General features: G+C 42.4%; 1 protein-coding gene across 1 annotated transcript in view; it reads left to right on the top strand.

The window, feature by feature from the left end:
* STXBP2 (syntaxin binding protein 2) overlaps positions 1–14,895 on the top strand; it is a 78,190-nt gene extending 63,295 nt beyond the window's left edge. The window contains exons 14-19 of the mRNA XM_089661285.1: positions 1,118–1,256; positions 2,210–2,316; positions 3,560–3,658; positions 7,734–7,822; positions 7,906–8,063; positions 12,150–14,895. Of these exons, the coding sequence (XP_089517411.1) occupies positions 1,118–1,256; positions 2,210–2,316; positions 3,560–3,658; positions 7,734–7,822; positions 7,906–8,063; positions 12,150–12,229 (672 nt within the window). The 3' untranslated portion in view covers positions 12,230–14,895. The remainder of the gene's footprint in view (positions 1–1,117; positions 1,257–2,209; positions 2,317–3,559; positions 3,659–7,733; positions 7,823–7,905; positions 8,064–12,149) is intronic.
* The last annotated feature ends 5,532 nt before the right edge of the window (positions 14,896–20,427 follow it).

The raw sequence follows: 20,427 nt of genomic DNA, 5'->3' as shown, positions 1-20,427 counted from the left end.
ATTCTGAACAAACCTTAAATGCACTTTAAAGCACCTCACTCACCTCTGCAGTTATAGACATTATGGAGAAATTACTCTTCAAACTGTACAACAGAGGAACTGAAATCTCAGCTCCTTTCTGTGGAGTGTGCGAAGCCTGCCAAGCCCTCTAATGATACATATCAGTTATATCAAAGCTGTTACAAACGGAAACCCACTTATGAGTCTTTGTTGCGATCTTTGGGGATTAATAACTTCAGATTTGTTTTGGCCTTGGTTGTGAAGGGGTTAAAGTGATAAGAAGCATAGTGCAGCACCACAATCACAAAAGCCTATGTCTAATATATAATGCTTATAACGGTAAATATGTGAAATAAAATCACATCACTCTGCCTCTGGCCTGAGGTTTGCCTGGCTGACATTTTTGGTAGATTAGACCATGTCAGTGCTTGGGGGAGGCCAGGGGACTGACAGAACCATCATGTGTCGCTCTGGCTGCTATTGGAAAGTAGATAGGTAACATAGAAGTGTGCTATAGGCAGCTGGTTGATCATATTTTATAATGATGGGTAGTGCCCGCTCACTGCTATCTAAAGGCTTCTGTTTATTTTTTAATCTCTCTATGCTGGTCAGAAAGCAACATGCTTTGTTTCCATTCATAACTGGATACGTATGTTTCTTTGACTATGTTTATTGTTGAAGTAATAACCAGACCTTGTTCATACCAACTGCTTTTGTATTCACATTCAGTCCTTTTATAGACGTTATCTATTAATAATATTTATGGGGATGCTATTTGACTTTATTGTGGTTTAATGTGTAAATCTAGGGAACAATAATTGTCACAGGTGATCAGCTGCTTGGCTCGGATACCGAGGGGATAGGCAAATTAGTACTTTTTAATTTTCCTAAATATGAAATGAAGATTTGTCCTTTCAGCAGAGAGTCCTTGTTTATTGAATTAATTGCATATTTTTTTTTATATCAGATAGATCTATGTTGCTGTAATCCGTGGCAAATATAAGTGCAGAATTTGCAATTCTTCTGTTTAGATCATCCCAATTGTCACCCTGGTTTTAGTAACTGAAATATCTAACTTCCAGGCTGAACCTATAGCCTTCTTATATTTCATCTTTAGGACTTGGCAATGGGTGCAAATGCAGAGGGAGAGAATTTGAGGGACCCAATGAAGATTATTGTTCCTGTGTTACTCGATCCAAACGTCAAGCCCTATGACAAGATCCGTATTATCCTGCTGTATATATATCTGAAGAATGGTAAGAGTCTTTGTAGAAGTCCTATGTGGTAATACCATTGTCTGGCTGATGAAAGCAGTCATCCTTGCCTTACTACAATATATTTGCACATGGCATTCACTAATATAAGAAACAAAAACAAAAACTTTGATAATTGTCCATATTTGATTAATTTTTTGTATTTGTAATGTTTATGTAGGATAAAACCTATGTGTTTGGGACACTGCAAACCTGTCTATCTACTTTCACTTACAATTTTTCTGTTGTGAGGACAATTATTTCATGTGCTGTTGAGGTCACAACTTATAGCACAACCTAACTGCTATAAAAGACAATTGGAACACATCTATGTATTGCATAAGGCCCATGTAACACAATCCCTTCACTAGAGACATCTTACTGCAACAGGATTGCTAAGCAAGTGAAATACTCACCTGTTTGCGCCGCTGGCTTCATCACTGACTGGAGTGAGGTGTCACTTTCTCGCTGGCAAGTGGCATTCTGCAGCATTTCTGTCATCAAGGGAGCACCACCTCATCCAGCCGTGGATGAAGAAAAGATTATTTTCACAGTAATTTGTAGAGCTATTGTCTGCCTGGTGAATGTCACCAGTGACAGGACCACAAGTGTCACATCAACCTAAATATGGCTTTAGACAAGGGAAGGTGCTCAGTGCTGCAGATTTCCTTCTGAGCTGCAGGGGAACATCAACAACGTAAAGGTCGGTGAGTGGAGTGTGTAGCAGGGAGGCTAATACCAAGTAAAATTCAGGTACTTTACTGTTTGTATAAAAAAAAAATGATTGCTGAAGCATATTCAGTCTCTGGAGATTAGCAATTTGTGAATCCAGCCGTGGGGGAGCTGGCTCTAGGACACATCACCATGTTTGTTCAGGAAATTCACAATTCAAAAAGGATAATGTTTACATTCGTTACAGATTTATTGACGTATCTCTGTAATTCTTTATCATGTAGGTATAACAGAAGAAAATTTAGCCAAACTAATTCAGCATGCCAATATTCAGAGTGACAGCAACATTATCAAGAACCTGAACAACCTGGGGACTCGTGTCTTGTCGGGGGTAAGTTGTGACAGTGGTGCCCCTCATCCATCATTCAGGTTCTTTAGCACTGATAAATGAGCATGTTATGTATGGTCTCCCAAACGTCTATGGTGTGATAGTCTTGGTAGTGTTTTCACTGCTAGCACTATGGAGATAATGTACTTTTCATCTGAGGATTAACGTTAAGCTGGCCATACAATGTTAGATTCCTCCATTCACACAAACAAGGTGGTTGGAGGAATCCTTCCCCTCCCCCCCAGGACAATGAATTCTGGTAACTGCACCCACTGATGTAAAAATAAGATATCAATGGCTGAAGCTGCTGATCAAGAACCTTTTTCCAGCACCTCACTGACAGACCGGCGTCGCTGGATCTCCTGAGAGTAATAAGAAAAAATAGCAGCTTAGTGTTCTCATAGAGCAGGGCAGGTGTAGTGCAGGCCGCAGCAAGGATTCTATCCGGATCCCAATAATTCAGGAGGCGTAGAAGAAACAGGCATAGGGGGGCACCCGGTGGCAGAGGTGTCGGTGGGACCCTATGGGCCCATTCTACTACGAAGGTGGGCCGCATATTGGTTAGGCCAAACAGGGATGTCATCGGGTTTTCTGCAAATCAGCCGGTTTCGCCACCTCAGCTCTCTCTGGAAGGCCCAAGATGTGGATATTATTGCATCTAAGCCGGTTTTCAGTGTCAATAGCCCACTCTTGGAGCTTTTTTACCTGGATCTGCAGAACCCGCAGCTTGCAGGAGTCGGAATGAAGCACATCCTCCGCCACAGCAACCCAACCCTCCACCTCGGAGACACTCGATCAAAAGCCATCCAGATCATGACGAATGAGACTGATGTCCGACAGACATGTTTCAAACAATCGACTTTTGACGAGTGAGAACAGCCATACACAGATCAAAATTTGGCCTGTCCCTGCTGAACCAGACATGTTTAGATCAATGTATGGCCAACTTTTGTGTTGGAGGGTAGGTGTAACTTAAATTGAAACTTCAGTTTAAAAACAAAATTAAAAAATAAAAAGCCCAGCAAAGTTAATCTAGAAAAGCAGTTCTTGCCGTGATCTTGTCGTGTTTTTTTTTTTAACCTTGTACAGTCAGTTATCTGAATTGTATGTGGCAAAAACTACCTCCAAATATTTAAAAGCAAAAAACTAACATATTGCCATCAGTACTAACTTTAACATCTCCTATTAGACTTTCTGTACATGGCAAAACAGTTTGATCATAACATCTTCTCCCTGACTCCCACAGCAATCAAGCTCCTCTCCTAACAAGCCAGTCAGGAAGCTACGTCCCGAGTCTACCTATCAGCTGTCACGTTGGACACCTGTGCTGAAAGACATCATGGAGGTAAATCAGTGGTTTCAATTGTTTTTGTTTATATATCTTGTGAAAAACCCTTGAAGATTTCTCTAAGGCGTACTACAATTACACATTAACAACTAACCCTAGGAAAAAGCAATCCACCAATAGGTTTGTTCCTCCATCCAACCCCAAAAGCCTCCAAAAATCCAGGAGGTCATGCAGTTCCTGCTCCAGGGTGAAGCTCTTCCTTGTCCCATGTATTGTGGGGGACGGGCTCACTACTTGAACAAAGTTGAGATTTTGTATATTGAGAGCAATGGATCTTTGAGTGTCCCTGGGTCCGATAGAGTTCTTTTCAGCACTCAGTTCTTTGCTCCGGAATGTGAAATTTTGGTGCTGATGTGCTTAATACAGTCATGGCCGAAATTGTTGGCACCCTTGATATTTTTCCTGAAAATCAAGTATTTCACACAAAAAAGGTATTGCATTAACACATGTTTTGCTATACACATGTTTATTCCCTTTGTATGTATTGGAACAAATATAAAACAGAGGCAGAAAAGCAAATATGACATAATGTCACACAAAACCCCAAAAATGGGCTGGACAAAAGTATTGGCACCCTTAACTTAATATTTGGTTGCACACCCTTTGGAAAACATAACTGAAATCAGTCGCTTCCTATAACCATCAATAAGCTTCTGACACCTCTCACCCGGAATTTTGGACCACTCTTCCTTTGCAAACAGCTCCAGGTCTCTCTTATTGGAAGGACACCTTTTCCCAACAGCAATTTTAAGATCTCTCCACAGGTGTTCAATGGGATTTAGATCTGGGCTCATTGCTGGCCACTTCAGAACTCTCCAGCGCTTCTTTGCCATCCATTTCTGAGTGCTTTTTGACGTATGTTTGGGGTCATTGTCCTGCTGGAAGACCCAGGATCTTGGACGCAAACCCAGCTTTCTGACACTGGGCCCTACAGTGCGACCCAAAATCCTTTGGTAATCCTCAGATTTCATGATGCCTTGCACACAGTCAAGGCACCCAGTGCCAGAGGCAGCAAAACAACCCCAAAACATCATTGAACCTCCACCATATTTTACCGTAGGTACTGTGTTTTGTTCTTTGTAGGCCTCATTCCGTTTTCGGTAAACAGTAGAATGATGTGCTTTACCGAAAAGCTCTATCTTGGTCTCATCTGTCCACAAGACGTTTTCCCAGAAGGCTTTTGGCTTACTCAAGTGCATTTTGGCAAACTGTAGTCTTGCTTTTTTATGTCTCTGTGTCAGCAGTGGGGTCCTCCTGGGTCTCCTGCCATAGCGTTTCATTTCATTTAAATGTCGACGGATAGTTCGCGCTGACACTGATGCTCCCTGAGCCTGCAGGACAGCTTGAATGTCTTTGGAACATGTTTGGGGCTGCTTATCCACCATCCGGACTATTCTGCGTTGCAATCTTTCATCAATTTTCCTCATCCGTCCACGACCAGGGAGATTAGCTACAGTGCCATGGGTTGCAAACTTCTTGATAATGTTGCGCACTGTGGACAAAGGCAAATCTAGTTCTCTGGAGATGGACTTGTAACCTTGAGATTGTTGATATTTTGCCACAATTTTGGTTCTCAGGTCCTCAGACAGTTCTCGTCTCCTCTTTCTGTTGTCCATGCTTAGTGTGGCACAGACAGACACACAATGCAAAGGTTAAGTGAACATCTCTCCTTTTTATCTGCTTTCAGGTGTGATTTCTATATTGCCCACACCTGTTACTTGCCCCAGGTGAGTTTACAGGAGCATCACATGCTTGTAACATTCTTATTTATCCGCAGTTGTGAAAGGGTGCCAATACTTTTGTCCAGCCCATTTTTGGAGGTTTGTGTGACATTATGTCGAATTTGCTTTCTTTCCTCCCTTTTTTTGTTTTGTCCCAATACACACAAAGGGAATAAACATGTGTATAGCAAAACATGTGTTAATGCAATACGTTTCGTGAGAAATACATGATTTCCTGGAGAAATATCAAGGGTGCCAACAATTTCGGCCATGACTGTATATAGTTGTAGGGGTTAATCTAGCATTAGCCAGTAGGTTTTACGGTGCTATGGTTGGGGTCATGGATAATTGGGTTTATTTTAAGGATAATGTTTTTGGGGTAGGCTTAAGTGTTAAGCCCCGTACACACGATGAGAATATTGGACGAATGATCATCCGTTTTTGTTTTTTTTTTTTGCATGCTAGTCTCATATCAAAAGTGATGAGGTTACTAAAGTTATGAAAATTCTTGTATGACAGAATAAAAATTTGGAAGTGATGTAATGTATTTGTATTGAGTTTTCAGACGAAAACTATCCTGATTAAATGATAATCATACGATCTGGTATTGTATCGTATGATCACTTTAAGAGCAGTAATTTTGGTACGATTTTCTGATCATGTGTACTAGGCTTTAGAATTAAGTAAAGTAAAGTGGTACTCCCTGCAGATTGGTAAAATAACCAGAAAGCTTGGCAGTTTACCTAAACTGTGCTCCTCACACTCCTTTAGCCCTATGAAACACAAAGGTATGGGGCATGTGTGACACTTCACAATGCTGCATTCAATGCCTGAGCAGCCAATTGCAAGGCCTTGGTACTCTTGCATGGTAGGAGGCATGCTTAGTTCTGTGCCAATACTGACTTTCAGAAACACTGTACATCCCTGGCCAAAAGTTTTGAGAATGACACAGATATTAATTTACCTGAAAGGAAACACGTGCCGTCATCATTGCTTTGCACAAAAAGGGATTGAAGGATATTGCTGCTACTAAGACTGCACCTGAATCAACCATGTATTGGATCATCAAGAACTTCAAGAAAAGAAGTTCAATTGTCGTGAAGAAGGCTTCTGGGTGCCCAAGAAAGTCCAGAAGGAGCCAGGACCGTCTCCTAAAGTTGATTCACCTGCGGGATCAGGACACCACCAGTGCAGAGCTTGCTCAGGAATGACAGCAGGCAGGTGTGAGTCCATCTGCACGCATAGTGAGGCGAAGACTTTTGGAGGATGGTCTGGTGTCAAGAAGGGCAGCAAAGAAGCCACTTCTCTCCAGGAAAAACATCAGGGACAGACTGATATTCTGCAAAAGGTACAGGGATTGCACTGCTGAGGACAGGGGTAAAGTCATTTTCTCTGATGATTCCCTTTTCCGATTGTTTGGGGCATCCAGAAAATACCTTGTCTGGAAAAGAAAAGGTGAATGCTACCATCAGTTCTGTGTCATGCCAACAGCAAAGCATCCTGAGACCAGTCGTGTGGGGTTGCTTCTCAGCCAAGGGAGTGGGCTCACTCACAGCCATGAATAAAGAATGGTACAAAAACATCCTCGGAGAGAAACTTCTTGCAGTGCTTTACTACATATATATTGTACGTTCACATCAGTCCCTAACCCTCAAGGGGTGTACAGTCTAAAGTCCCTAACTCTCACATTCATACATACACATACTAGGGCCAATTTAGACAGGAGACAATTAACCTACCTGCATGTCTTTGGAGTGTGGGAGAAACCGGAGTACCCGGAGGAAACCCACGCAGTCACAGGGAGAACATGCAAACTCCAGGCAGGTGGTGCTGGGGTTGGGATTCAAACCAGCGACCCTAGTACTGCCAGGCGGAAGTGCTAACCATTTAGCCACTGTGCTGCCCAGAATTAGGTTTTTCTTCCTCACCAGGACAAATGGAGAGGGTGAATCTCCTTAGCATAGATAGAGACAACAGTAAAACCCGGGTTCTTATGCTTGTGCTAAAGCTTTGCGAATTGAACCCAGTGTGGGGTTATAGGGGTACGCGCTAGGGGGTAGCCCTAGCAAATGTTTTGTCCAATCACTTGAAGGTAGCAGCATATAACACTTGGTCTGTGAATGCCAGTCCTGTGTCCTATACGGATGTATAAAACTAGTTTTAAGCATTGTAGAGGGTATAGCACAACAAATCTATCAAGTTGCAGCTATCGTTTTGTTGCGCAGGAATGAAAGCAGTATTTCACAGTAGCTGCACACACAGCCTCTTCTTTCCATGTGGTCCACTTTTTTTAATTAAATGAGCTCCTGCATACCTCTGATTTAATAAGCTCCTGGTGTTTGGTTTTGTAGGATGCCATTGAAGATAAGTTGGACAAAAAACAGTGGCCTTTTGTGAGAGAGCCCTGTACACAGGGTGGAACTGCCCAAACAGTGGTGAGGTAAGGTCCTTCAGACTGTCTCCAAATAAAAATTCTATCTGAACTGCATTCTCTGGTTTTCATATATGTGTTTGTGTTTTCAGCGCACGATTTGGTCACTGGCACAAGACGCGCAGTGCAGCAGAGTACAGGTCTGGACCACGGCTTCTGGTCTATGTCCTGGGAGGAGTCTCCATGTCTGAAATGAGATGTGCCTATGAACTAACCAAAGCTACGGAGTCTAAATGGGAGGTTTTGATTGGTCAGTTTCATACACATTTTCTGTTTTAAGTCATCATCTTGACTCTTCATTTTTGAAGTTTATCCTTGTATTGTATTATTCCTTCCAACCTCATGTCCAATCACTATCAAAGTCATGCAGGCTCCACCTCCGCAAAATCTCCAAGATACGTACGTTCCTCACCCCAGACACTACTAAACAACTCGTACACTCCCTCATTATCTCACGCCTGGACTACTGCAACTCCCTCCTCACTGGTCTACCCAAACGAATGCTACCCCCACTCCAGTCTATCCTGAACTCAGTGGCGAGACTCATCCACCTCACCAACCACTCCACATCTGCCACCCCCTCTGCCAATCCCTTCACTGGCTCCCGATTGCCCAACGCATTAAATTCAAATTACTAACTCTGACCTACAAAGCCATCCACAACGCCGCCCCAAACTACCTAACTGACCTGATACCCAAATACCACCCAACCCGTGCCCTTCGCTCCTCACAGGACCTCCTACTCTCCAGCTCCCTGGTCTCCTCCTCCCACGCCCGACTGCAGGACTTCTCCAGGACTTCCCCCATCCTCTGGAACTCCCTACCCCAATCCATCAGACTGTCACCTACCCTCCTCACCTTCAGGCACACCCTGAAAACCCATCTCTTCAGGAAAGCCTAAAAACTGATCTCCTCCACTCCTCCTACCACTCCATCCCCCACAGCCACTTCCTCCTGTACCACTATCCCCTCCCTCCTAGATTGTAAGCTTGAAAGAGCAGGGCCCTTGACCCCCTCGTGTATTGTGCTGTATTGTCTCATGTTCTGTCCCCCACGCTAATGTACAGCGCTGAGCAAACCCTTTGGCGCTATATAAATACTGTATAATAATAATAATAATAATTGTTCTTTTTATACTCCTTCTCCCTGCACCCTTTGCTTTAGATTAAGTTGTTTTACAGATTCCTTTGCCCAGCATGTATTATATTGATGGATGTGACTACCAGTCTTCACAAATAAGTGTGGGTGTGTGCAAGCACTTAGGGAAAACACTTGTCAAACACTTGTGTTTTGCTATTAAGGAACTTTCATAGTTACATAGTTGTAGAGACTGTTACACCCAGTAAAACACACACATGCAGGTATAGAGGTTAAGCTATCCCTTAAAATTAGCAGATGGATTTTCTAAGATGGCAATGCCTAGACCCAGGGGGAGTGGTCTCTGCACCCAAAGATCTTTCACATTTTTTGTCAAAGGTGGGAAAAATTAGATGTGGACATCTTGGCCTCCAGGTTCAGCAGCAAGCTTAAAAGATTCACAGCTAAGAACAGGGATCCTGTAGACTTCACAGTGGATGCTCTGGCGATTTCTTGGACTCCAATTCCAACTGGTTTATGGTTTCCCTACAATGAAGTTTCTCCCTTGGCTTCTATGAAAGATAGTGGAATAAAGGGTTTCAGTGATTACTGCATTAAAGTGGTCCAGAAGAGCAAGGTACACAGGCATACTTAGACTTCTGATGGACAAGCCTTGGCCTCCTAAAAACAGATCAGACTTAATTGCCCAAGACCCCCTGTTCATCCTGCTTGTCAATCACTGGCTTTAAAGTGTTACAAAACCCAGGACCAACAGAACATGGAAATGCAATTATTCTTGTAAATATAAACTGCTAAATACCTTTCTCATCAGCAGTTAGAGCAGTCTTGTGACTTATATCAGTGTTCAGAAGAGCTTGTTAAAGCTTGTAGGAGTTTTCATTTTGCTCTAGGAGGATACAGAATCTCTGACCTCTGTGTGGACAGTGTGAATTGGCCCTGCGCTGATCACATGCACTCTCCCAAGAAAAAGAAAAAAATCCCTAGCAATGCACACCAAACTGAGCATGTGCAGAGTGACTCCACACAATATGTTTTATCAGGCGATAAGAAGGAGACACTGGAAGAAGGGGAGGATCAGAGAAGTCAGGATCAAACAGCCTTTTTACACAGTGCAGAGGATTAACCCTTAGGTTCCACAGTGAGTATAACATGTATGCTTTACTGCAGTAACAGCAGTAGCATATACAGTGTGTAGTCTTGGGGCGCATCTGTGTGAGAGGACCTCCTAGTGTAGTAAATAGCAGGAGCACTATGAAAGTGCTGACAAGTTGGGAGTATCAGAGCTTCAGCGCTTTACAGCTGAAGATAGCATTGAGGCAGCACTTCTGAGAGTGTAAGCAGGCTTTGGTAAACAAGAAATAAGAAGGCGCTTCTAAGTGCAGTAATAGCAATTTATTGAACAATGCAGTTAAAAACACTCACAAGATTGTGGAATACAATGGTTATTCCATCCATGGCATCTGTCACTTTGTCTCCTCTCTATTGCCACCCAGCAGCTGTAGGAGGAGGTGGTTATTCCATCCACGGCATCCATCCTGTGTCTCTTCTCTATTGCCACCCAGCAGCTGTAGGAGGAGGTGGTTATTCCATCCACGGCATCCATCCTGTGTCTCCTCTCTATTGCCGACCAGCAGCTGTAGGGGGAGGTGGTTATTCCATCCACGGCATCCATCCTGTGTCTCTTCTCTATTGCTGACCAGCAGCTGTAGGGGGAGGTGGTTATTCCATCCACGGCATCCATCCTGTGTCTCCTCTCTATTGCCACCCAGCAGCTGTAGGAGGAGGTGGTTATTCCATCCACAGCATCCATCCTGTGTCTCTTCTCTATTGCCACCCAGCAGCTGTAGGAGGAGGTGGTTATTCCATCCACGGCATCCATCCTGTGTCTCTTCTCTATTGCTGACCAGCAGCTGTAGGGGGAGGTGGTTATTCCATCCACGGCATCCATCCTGTGTCTCCTCTCTATTGCTGACCAGCAGCTGTAGGAGGAGGTGGTTATTCCATCCACGGCATCCATTCTGTGTCTCCTCTCTATTGCCACCCAGCAGCTGTAGGAGGAGGTGGGTATTCCATCCACGGCATCCATCCTGTGTCTCTTCTCTATTGCTGACCAGCAGCTTTCGGGGTAGGTGGAAGTTTAAGCCAAGATGGCTGCCGCAGCATCAGAACCACTGTGGATTGCACGCCATGCGTGAGGTAATGACGTCAGGAAAGGAGTGGTGACACGCTCAGAACACAATAGCTCCATGGGAGGAGGAGTCAAGTGATTTTCTATCCTTCCACCCGTGGTGGAAGGAAAGAAAATCGGTTCATCTATGGCTTGCCTAAGTCTGAGTCAGTCGACTCATTGTAAACCTTGTACTCTGTGTGACTTATGTTGTATCTTAGCCATTGATAACGAGACATTATCACCTTGGCTAGTCAGACATAGTGACCGTGTCTTTGTAAAGCGCTGAAGCTCTGATACTCCAACTTGTCAGCACTTTCATACTGCTCCTGCTTCTGTCACAGCTGGAAGCAAAACTCCGTGCTTCCCAGTATGGGGCAACATTTGACCTCTTCCCATGTGACTTGGGTCTAGCAGCTTCTTGCATGACAGGTGTGATGTCATCACTCCTCTTAGCATCCAACACCAGCTTCCAGTAGGAATTTTAGTACCGGCCATGATGGAAGAAGGAGCAGTGAGAGAGTGCTAGAAAGGTGAGCATCAGGGGTGTTGGAGGCAACACCTTTCAGTATCAGACATTTATGGAGTCTTACTGCATGGTTGCCAACGAACTATTGAATGTTATCTTGGAGTGTCAAGAAAAGCAAGTATTTACAAGAGGATGTGTAACAAAAGGCTGCATACCATAATCCTTATCCTGGGAGTTCACACATACCCCGTAGCGGTGGGGCATGGCCTCAGCCCAGACGCCCCGGTGATGGACGCTTGCTCATTGGATGGAGAACTACACCAAGCGGGTCAAGGGTGTGTGTGGGAATGCTTGAATGGGCCTTTAAATATAGTGTGGGCCATGTGTTTGGTCTCTTTCTGCTCTGACATGGGACCTGCTAAAAGATACGCAGCAAAGGGGTTTGGGGGGCCCTTTACAAAAGACACAGTTGTCACCTTGCCCATTCAGGGTAAAATGTGTGTCTTTTGTAAAGAGACAGAGAGTAATTTGAATTGAGGGTATGAAGTCCTCTGATTGTACAATATCTTGTAATGTCATTATCCTTTTCTCTCTTTTCTCAGGGTCCACTCATATTTTAACACCCACCATCTTTCTGGATGGCCTAAAGTCTCTGGATCTTCCAGCTCCTATAAGTGAATGAACAACAAGTGAAAAACTTGTTTTATTTTTCAAGCTTCTTGATCCTGGCCCTCCATCTTCCTAGATAACCCAGTATACATGGGACTGAGGACCTGTCAACAGAGTCTGGGAGACCTGCCATCTTTCCTGTGCACTTCTGGAGGATCATCCCTAATTCCATGAGGGCAGAACTGCATTTTCCTCTCATTGCCATTGGGACCAAGGAGCTGCCTGATGAAACCACTCCTCACCGAGCATAATTGTTCCTTTACTCCATGTGCCATTTTGTTTGATGTGAGATGTGTGATCATCTTGACACTCTGTGACGTTATCACATTTTGATACAACACATATTTGATAAATCTTCCACATGCACATTCCCAACATGAATCTTGAGAAGAGCTTAAAGATTCTCTGGTTGTTGTACAAGTGCTTGGTAACAGAACTGGGTATACTTCCAACACAAGACAAAGATGGCTGCCATCTCTCTAGTTCATTCTTCCTCACTCGTGTCTGTTACACCTGTAAAGATTATTACTATACGTCAGAGCTGGAGTTATGATAGGGAGATACACTATACCTAAGCATTTCATGAACTGTTTTTTGCGGTTTTACAGAAATTCTTTCGACTTTTATATACGACTTATAATTACAGCAGGAATCCATTGCAGTGTCATATGTAACGCCTTGTTACATTTAATGGCAAAAATCCCTTATAAACGTATCCATGGCATAAGCAACATTTATAAAACTTCCACCAGCTTAAAACCAGGCAGTCTCCGCATGCATATTATGTGTTTGTATTTTTGTTTTGTTTGTTTCTTTTTGTTTTTTATAGTTGAACCCCAGACAGATATAGAAACACAAATTTAAGAAGCTATGTAATATTTAATTACACTTGCTTGTATTAAAAAAATAAAAAATAAAAAAAAAAAAATATATATATATATATATATATGTGTAACTACATACATTTTGGCTTGATATGAACCTCATGTAGTCCTTGTACAGCAGAGATTGAGGGGGGGGGGGAGAAAGAAGCAGCACAAGGAGCCAATGCAGTACAAACAGATGGGCTCATCAGTGTGCTCCTTCACCTCTTGTTGCCAGTCACAGGATGAGCAGGACTGAGCTGTCTTGGAGAGCTTTTTCCTTTAAGGACTGGATGAGAAATAGAAATCCTACAAGAAATCAGCTCCCATGTATGTTTCATCCGTGTATTTAGGGGTTTGCCTGGAGTTAAGCTTTTAAGTGTATCTAAAAACTTGTTTTGTATAGTGTAAGGAATGGTTTAACCCCCCCCCCCCCTTTTTTTTTTCTTTTTTTTTCTCTTCATTTTTTGTCTGTGACACTTTCAAACTGCCTGATTTCTGATCCGATCCATTTTCTGATGTGCATATTATTTATATGCCTACTCTTTACGGTTTGCTGTAAATAAGTTGAAAAATGCTGTATTTTTTTTGTTTGTGAAGTGAAAAAACTTGCTTTCCTTTCACCGTGTGTGTATTTTTTACAGCCCAACTGAACATTCCGCTTATATCATCTAAAACTCAGTTTGTTTTCTTTACAAAGCAGTCGCAGCCTGAATAGAAACCTTTGTCCCTGCTAGCATGCTGTAGAGAAGGACCCAGCTCAGTGTGGAAGCAGTAGTCTCTCTACAGATGTCTGACAGGCCCCCTGCCAAGTCAGAACAAGAGTTCTCCTCCAATCAGCAGTGAACATGACATTTACCGATTTGAGAGGCGCTAGTTCTGATTCAGCAAGGAGTGTATGAGACCTGTGCAGAGAGATCACTTCTTGCATTCAGAAAGCAAGGGACCCTTCTCTACAGTATGCTGGTAGGGGACAGGTTTTTCTACTTAGCCTGTGGCTGCTTTCTAAAGAAAGCAAACTGGTAAGTCTTTGCACGTTTTTTGTTTTTTTATGCACTTCAAATGCGTTTATCTGATTTAAACCAAATGTTCAGTCGGGCTTTAAACATTTTTTGTTCCCATTGCTTTAGGTATGTGTTGTTACCCTTATGTGCCTAACATGTTTGACTTCCTTTGGTATTAGCAAAACAACTGTTATATTTTTCCAATGAAAACAGAATATATATCTTTGTGTGTTTTTGTTGATAATAAGCCATTTTCTGGAAATGGTTCAGTTATATCCTCCACTGATTCAGACAGTTGTACCGCAGTACAGTTATACATAATAATACATTTTGTTCTTCATCCTACAGTACAGGTTCATTTATATTTATCTAACCATTGTTTTACAAAGAAATTTGGTTTTATGGGGCAACTGGGTGTCATTTGATATAGAGGCAGTAGATTCAGTAATAGCAAGTTAACCCTCAGCTGTCACAGAAATGGTCATGAAGGTCACGGAATTCCCAGGAAGGACATATTCTCCACCATCTTGTTCTTGGGGGACAGTTGATGTTAAGCATTGTGCTGGTATACTAGAAGGGACATTATGTGAAACTGGGGACAAATGCACAGTCCAGCCTCTGTACACATCTGTCTGTGTGAATATTTATAGAAACGGTGCCTTGCTTTTTATGTAATGCAAATTAAAGTGTACTTTTACCTTGAGAGAGATCGGTCATTATAAAGCTGTCTGTCAGTATTCCGCTTTGCAATGGTTTTTCTGTCAATGTCAGATTCCAGGCTATGTTTCCATTAAATTGCAACCACTCCTTTCTTTTCTTGCTCATTTTCTTGGCTCTTCTAGATGCACAATTGTATTGTTCTGCCACAGCCAGAATCGAATCCGTTACAAAACAATACAAAAATGGCTATTGTTTTTTTTGCGGGGTTTTTTGCCTTGAATTTCAGCACTGTATGCTCCTTTTTCTGGTCTGGTTTGCCAACACATTTAGGTCCAAAAGTGGCACTGAAGTTTTCAAATGTCCCAGCATTCTTTGCCAGCTGCACAGACCTACACTACATACTGTACATTCACATCTGTTCCTGCTGTCAAGGAGTTTGCAATTTAATGTCCTTCACTTGCATCGATACATACTAGGGCCAGTTTAAACAGGAGCCAATTAACCTACCAGCATGTCTTTCCAGTAGCATAGTTCATATGTAAAACTGATCCTGATGACGTCTGTTACTGCTGGGGGAAGATCAGTACATTAGTACATTTTAAAATTAAACATCTGACATGAAATATGAACAAAGCATATCCCTCTACATTGGGTACTTGCCTCATTTCAGAGCATGGAATGTCATTTCTGCCTGCTGTCTTGTTTCTCTACTATCTGCACAAGTCACTTTTAACAAGTTTTCCTGATACCAAGAGAAAAAAAGGTGATGGGGAGGGAGCTCCTAAACACAGCCTGTGATTGACACCCTCAGCTTTGTTCCTGTGAGTCGTGTGGAGGAGGGGTGGGTCCCTTACCTACAATCAGCTTTCAGTTCCCCTCACTGAGCTCTGCAGAGTGTAACTTGAGCGCCCTGCCTCCTGGTTTCTGGAAGCTCAGGCAAGCTGTATAAATTCTGGATTTTGAAGAGATGTAGAGGAGAGAGGGCTTATGTAGGAGGATATGTTTCAGCTCTTTGTATCACCTGAGGCCAGTCACTTCACTGAGTATAGGTAAGGGTTTACAACCACTTTAAACTGCATGTCCAAATCCATTGTTCCACATGTCTGAGTCTTAGCTCAGTAAGTCCGCTTGCCAATTGACTATGTAGGAGAGTGGTCCAGTGTAGGAGAGTCAGTCTTATAGCTGTCAGTTCCAGAATGTTGATGGGGTTCATTGACTCATGTGAGGACCGGGTTCTCTGAACTTTAGACCCTGCCCCAGTCCATCAGGCTTGTGTCCAACTGTATCACCTTCCAGGGAACCAAAGAGATTTTTACCTGGCTGGACAGCAGTAATGGGTGATCACATTGTGATAATGTTGATCATCAAGGGTCTCAAGTTAAACTGAACAAAGGGGACCTCCTGAAAGAAGACTACCATGAGACGCAGAACCTTCATGCAGACATGAGTCATGGAATGCCTGGTTGTCTGGAGAGTTCAGCAACTGGACCTCAGAGAAGCAGTCTTATCATGAGTGAAAATTTTTTTTTTGCCTGGACTGTCTCAAGATCTGTTCAGTTTCCTCAAGGTGATGGGAAGGCTGGAGGGAAGACTTCTTGAAGCTGATTACCCATCCAAAAGGTTGAAGGAACTGAATAATCCTTTGAATTTTGGAAAACAGGACTGTAGCTGAGGAATCATTCAGCAGAAGGTTGTCCAGTTACCCTGTGACATCGAGGCTCTGAGACTTAAGCAAAGCTAGGAGAATGGCCAGTACTTTTGTGAATTCTTTGTGCAGAGGAGAGCCTGAATGGCAGGATGGCAAATGGAAAACTTTGGTCTCCGACAGCAGAAAGTATGGAATGCATTCATGTGTTGGAAAGAAGGGAATGTGAAGATAGGCATAGTGGATATCCACTGATGCCAGAAATTTCCCTATTCTGAGAGAAGTGATGACAGGTTTGTGTAAAATCCTTTGAACCTGCAGGAACTGGGATTACCATTCCTTGTTCCTGAAGTTGATGTAGGGCTGCCCACAAATTTGACTGTCTTTAAGGTGAAGCTGGCAGATTGGAGGTGAGAAATCAAGAAGGGGCAGAACTAGAGACTCTATTGTGTAGCCTTTGGAAATTACAGATTGGAATTAGAGGTCCAGGACGCTTGATCCATACTGGCGTAAATTCCAACAGACATCCCCCCACTCCAGAGAGTGTGAGTGCACCCTTTCATTGTGAAGAGGGCTTCTTGAGACCAAAGATTCTAGAAAGGCAGAAAGTTTTCCAAATAAATCAGACATAGTTACAGTGAAATCTACCATAGTCTAGTACCCTTTTGTTAGCCCATCTGTTTTTGGACTAAGAAGGAGCTAGAATTAGAGGAAGGGAGCTGTGTCAATATATGACCTTGCTGCGGTGTAGGGAACAACTCTCCTGCTGAGAAATTCACTGGTTTTCCTCAGTGCCATTTGTAGCATAAGCACTACGCTGGTCCCTGTGGGAATTCCCCTCAAAGGGGTCCTCAGGACCAATATACAAAGTCATTTTAGACAATTGGGTGCTTTTAGCTTTGTGGAAACATTTTTCATAGGTTCTCTTTTATACCCTTATGACTGTGCCTCTGTAGACAAAGCCAGCTCCATTTGAGACATGGTTTTTTGAGTTTGGTTTGGAGTATATGAGTGTCCTTAACTTACAAGTTATATGGGTTTTCCACGTCATGTTATCGTGTATGGTTTTTAAATGAGATTTCCAGACAGCTAATTAAGGTGTGATGGTTAGGTGTTCCCCAACTTTGGCCATGTACATTGAAACTACCTTCAGAAAAAGACCTTAGATGTATTGAAACATTGATCATTTTCTATGGGGCTTCCACTAATACAAAATGGGAGACAATCTCCTTGTATGATATACAAGCTCTTTAGAGTGGTATAAAAGTAAATCACATTTGTCTTTTATATAGTAATACATTCATATGCCTATTATTAGACATCTGACCTTCTGATCAAAACTCTCTCCCAATAGAGAAGACTGTAACCTCCGTTTGGCCCATTCCCAATTAATCCTTCCCATGGATTAACACTCCTGAGACTCAATACCCATCTGTGTGCATTATGAATGCCAAATATTTTTCTGTACTGTTAAATGTGTGCAGTTTCCTATCCTTCTCACAAGTCATCAGCATGTACTCACACAGGTGAGTGTGTCCTGGAAAGTTTTAAGATACAGCTACATGGTGAATGTCCATCACTGCAGTGCAAGTTATTTCTAGAACACATATCTGCTCTGCAGGGTATTTTCCAAATAATATGCTTAGCAAACATCTTTTATTATATAAATTCAATCCTCTTAAGATATTACCATATTCTGCACATTAAATAGATCTGCCAAATAGTTCACATCTACTAATTAATGGACAAGAGCCAGAAGTGACCAGTGGTGGACCACAGGCCAGGACCAGATGCTGCCCTTAATACACACAGGGGATCTGCTATAGACCTAGAATGACTCTTTAATCTGTAGGTGGACAGAGAGGAGCCACCGTTATTCCATGAAATCATGGATTAGTTCAACTGCAATTCCGCTTGTTAAATACAAGGTTGATTTACAAAGCTAAAGCATCTATTTTCACTGTAGTCATTTAAACTAACAATGTTTTCACTCATAAAGAACGGCATAGGTGTGGACTCATTTCTTTTCAGCATTGTATAAATATTGAATAATGCTTCTGTTTCTCTTGAAATCTAAATGACTCCTTAACATTTTCTTTTCATCGGGCACCTTAGAAAACCTAACATCTACAAGCAGCCAGAAGATGAGATTTAGACCTTGTTCGCACCATACTTGCAGAAAAACTGATGCGCAGATTTCACTTACAGAGACATCAGTTTACATGTGCTCTTCAATGAGTTTTATACACGTTGCAGTTTCCTGCACAAAAAAAAATCTGCACATGATACTAGTTTTGTGGTGTGAACAGGGCACATAGAGAGCAATTGATTTTGTTGTGCCCTTGCAGAGGAGAGGGACAAGTAAGTAAACCTACACCCCATGGGCCAGCTTGGGGAATGAGCACTCTGGTGGGAAACCAGATTAACAAACCTGCTGGGGCTGTCTTTCTTTTAAAGTGGCAGAACTGGATCCCCTGTCCAAGGATTTCCTTCAGGCAGCCAGATTGAGGAATATTTGGTGTCTGGAGAGGTACACTGGGAGATGCTGGCTAGCTCTCCAACAGAGCCTGTGTTGCAGTGGACTTGTAAATAATTCCAGGAAGTCCTCAGTTCATCTGTTCCATTGGGCATCCCATATACCCCCTTCCCCATCCAAGGTGATATCCCCTTAATAAAATATAAAGAAAAACAAGCTCAAGGACTGATTTTTGACTCCTGGATGCAAGTCTGTGAGAAATGTGTGTTGCCTGGTTATGCGAGACTATAGGGGGACCCTAATACTTCAGCACCACCTAAGGGGGTAGTGCTACACTTAAGTAGGGTTTGAAAGCCTGTGATTTCGTATATTGTCCATACCTAATTATTGACAGATTGTGAGAAAAGTTCAATCTGTCAATCTTTTGTGTTCAAAGACAAAGCAACGTGAGAGTTCAATACATTGGTCAAATATTTGCATTTAAAAGCAAAGCACAGTGGAAACGTTCACAACATTTCCCTCCTGGAATAATGGAACTGATGGCATAGGATCCACAGCTCAACTGCTCATGACTCAGAAGTATATCTGGGGGAACAGCCCCTTTGCCCAACACCTTGCTTTTTACAATAGATATGTAGATGATATTATTATCTGGAGTGGCCCCCCTAGATGTCTTCTCCTCCTTTGTTTCCCACTGCAACAATAATTCTTTAGGTTTTGCTTTTACTGACATCTTGGATCCTGATAAATGTGTTTTTGGATTTGGAGCTATCACATGATGGTTAGACCATTATAACAAACAATTACTGTAAGCCCAAGGCAGGGAATTCTTGCCTACATTACAATAGTTGCTATCATCCTGCCTGGCGTGATAACATTTCCAGTGACCAATTTCACCGTCTTAGATGGAATTGTTACAAGGCTGATGATTGTCTGAAGCAGGGTAACATTTTGATAAAGAAATTTAGAGAAAAAAGTACCCAGATAGTCTGATCTCAGAAGTACAATGTGAACCTCTATCCGTTCCCCCAAAAAGAATAGGTCACCAGTAAAAATTCCTTATTCAGTCAGATTCATTACAGGTTTTAACAATAAATATAAGGCCATCTCAGGAATCCTCCGTAAACATTGGAGTATATTACAACTAGACCCTAAGCTTGGCCCACTCTTACCTGTAGCACCTACAGTTACTTTTATATGTGCTTACATGCTAACAAATATTTTGGCCCCTAGTAAATTATCACCACAAAAGAAATCTAGGGTCACCTGGGACATCCGCCACTACTTTGACAACAGAACAGGCATTTTTCATTGTCGTAAAAGGGGATGTCTGACTTGTTAGTCGATGCATCATGGATTATCCAGCTTTTCAGACAGCAAGGGGAATTAATTTAAAATCAAGCAGTTAACTACCTGTACGTCAGTTTACATAACTTACAGTACATAAATGTATATACAGACATAACCGACCATTATTCATTTATATCCATAAAGTGCAAAAATACAAATTTATAGCACGCCGTGTACTTCTGGATCTTCATTAACCCATTGGGTGTCATTGTA

The sequence above is a fragment of the Staurois parvus genome, unplaced genomic scaffold (assembly GCF_062004578.1).
Source record: "Staurois parvus isolate SC_StPar_1 unplaced genomic scaffold, SC_StPar_1.0 ptg001328l, whole genome shotgun sequence".
NCBI classification, from domain to species: Eukaryota; Metazoa; Chordata; class Amphibia; order Anura; family Ranidae; genus Staurois; species Staurois parvus.
Note: the sequence above shows the minus strand (reverse complement) of the source record. Positions and strands in the feature narration are given on the sequence as shown.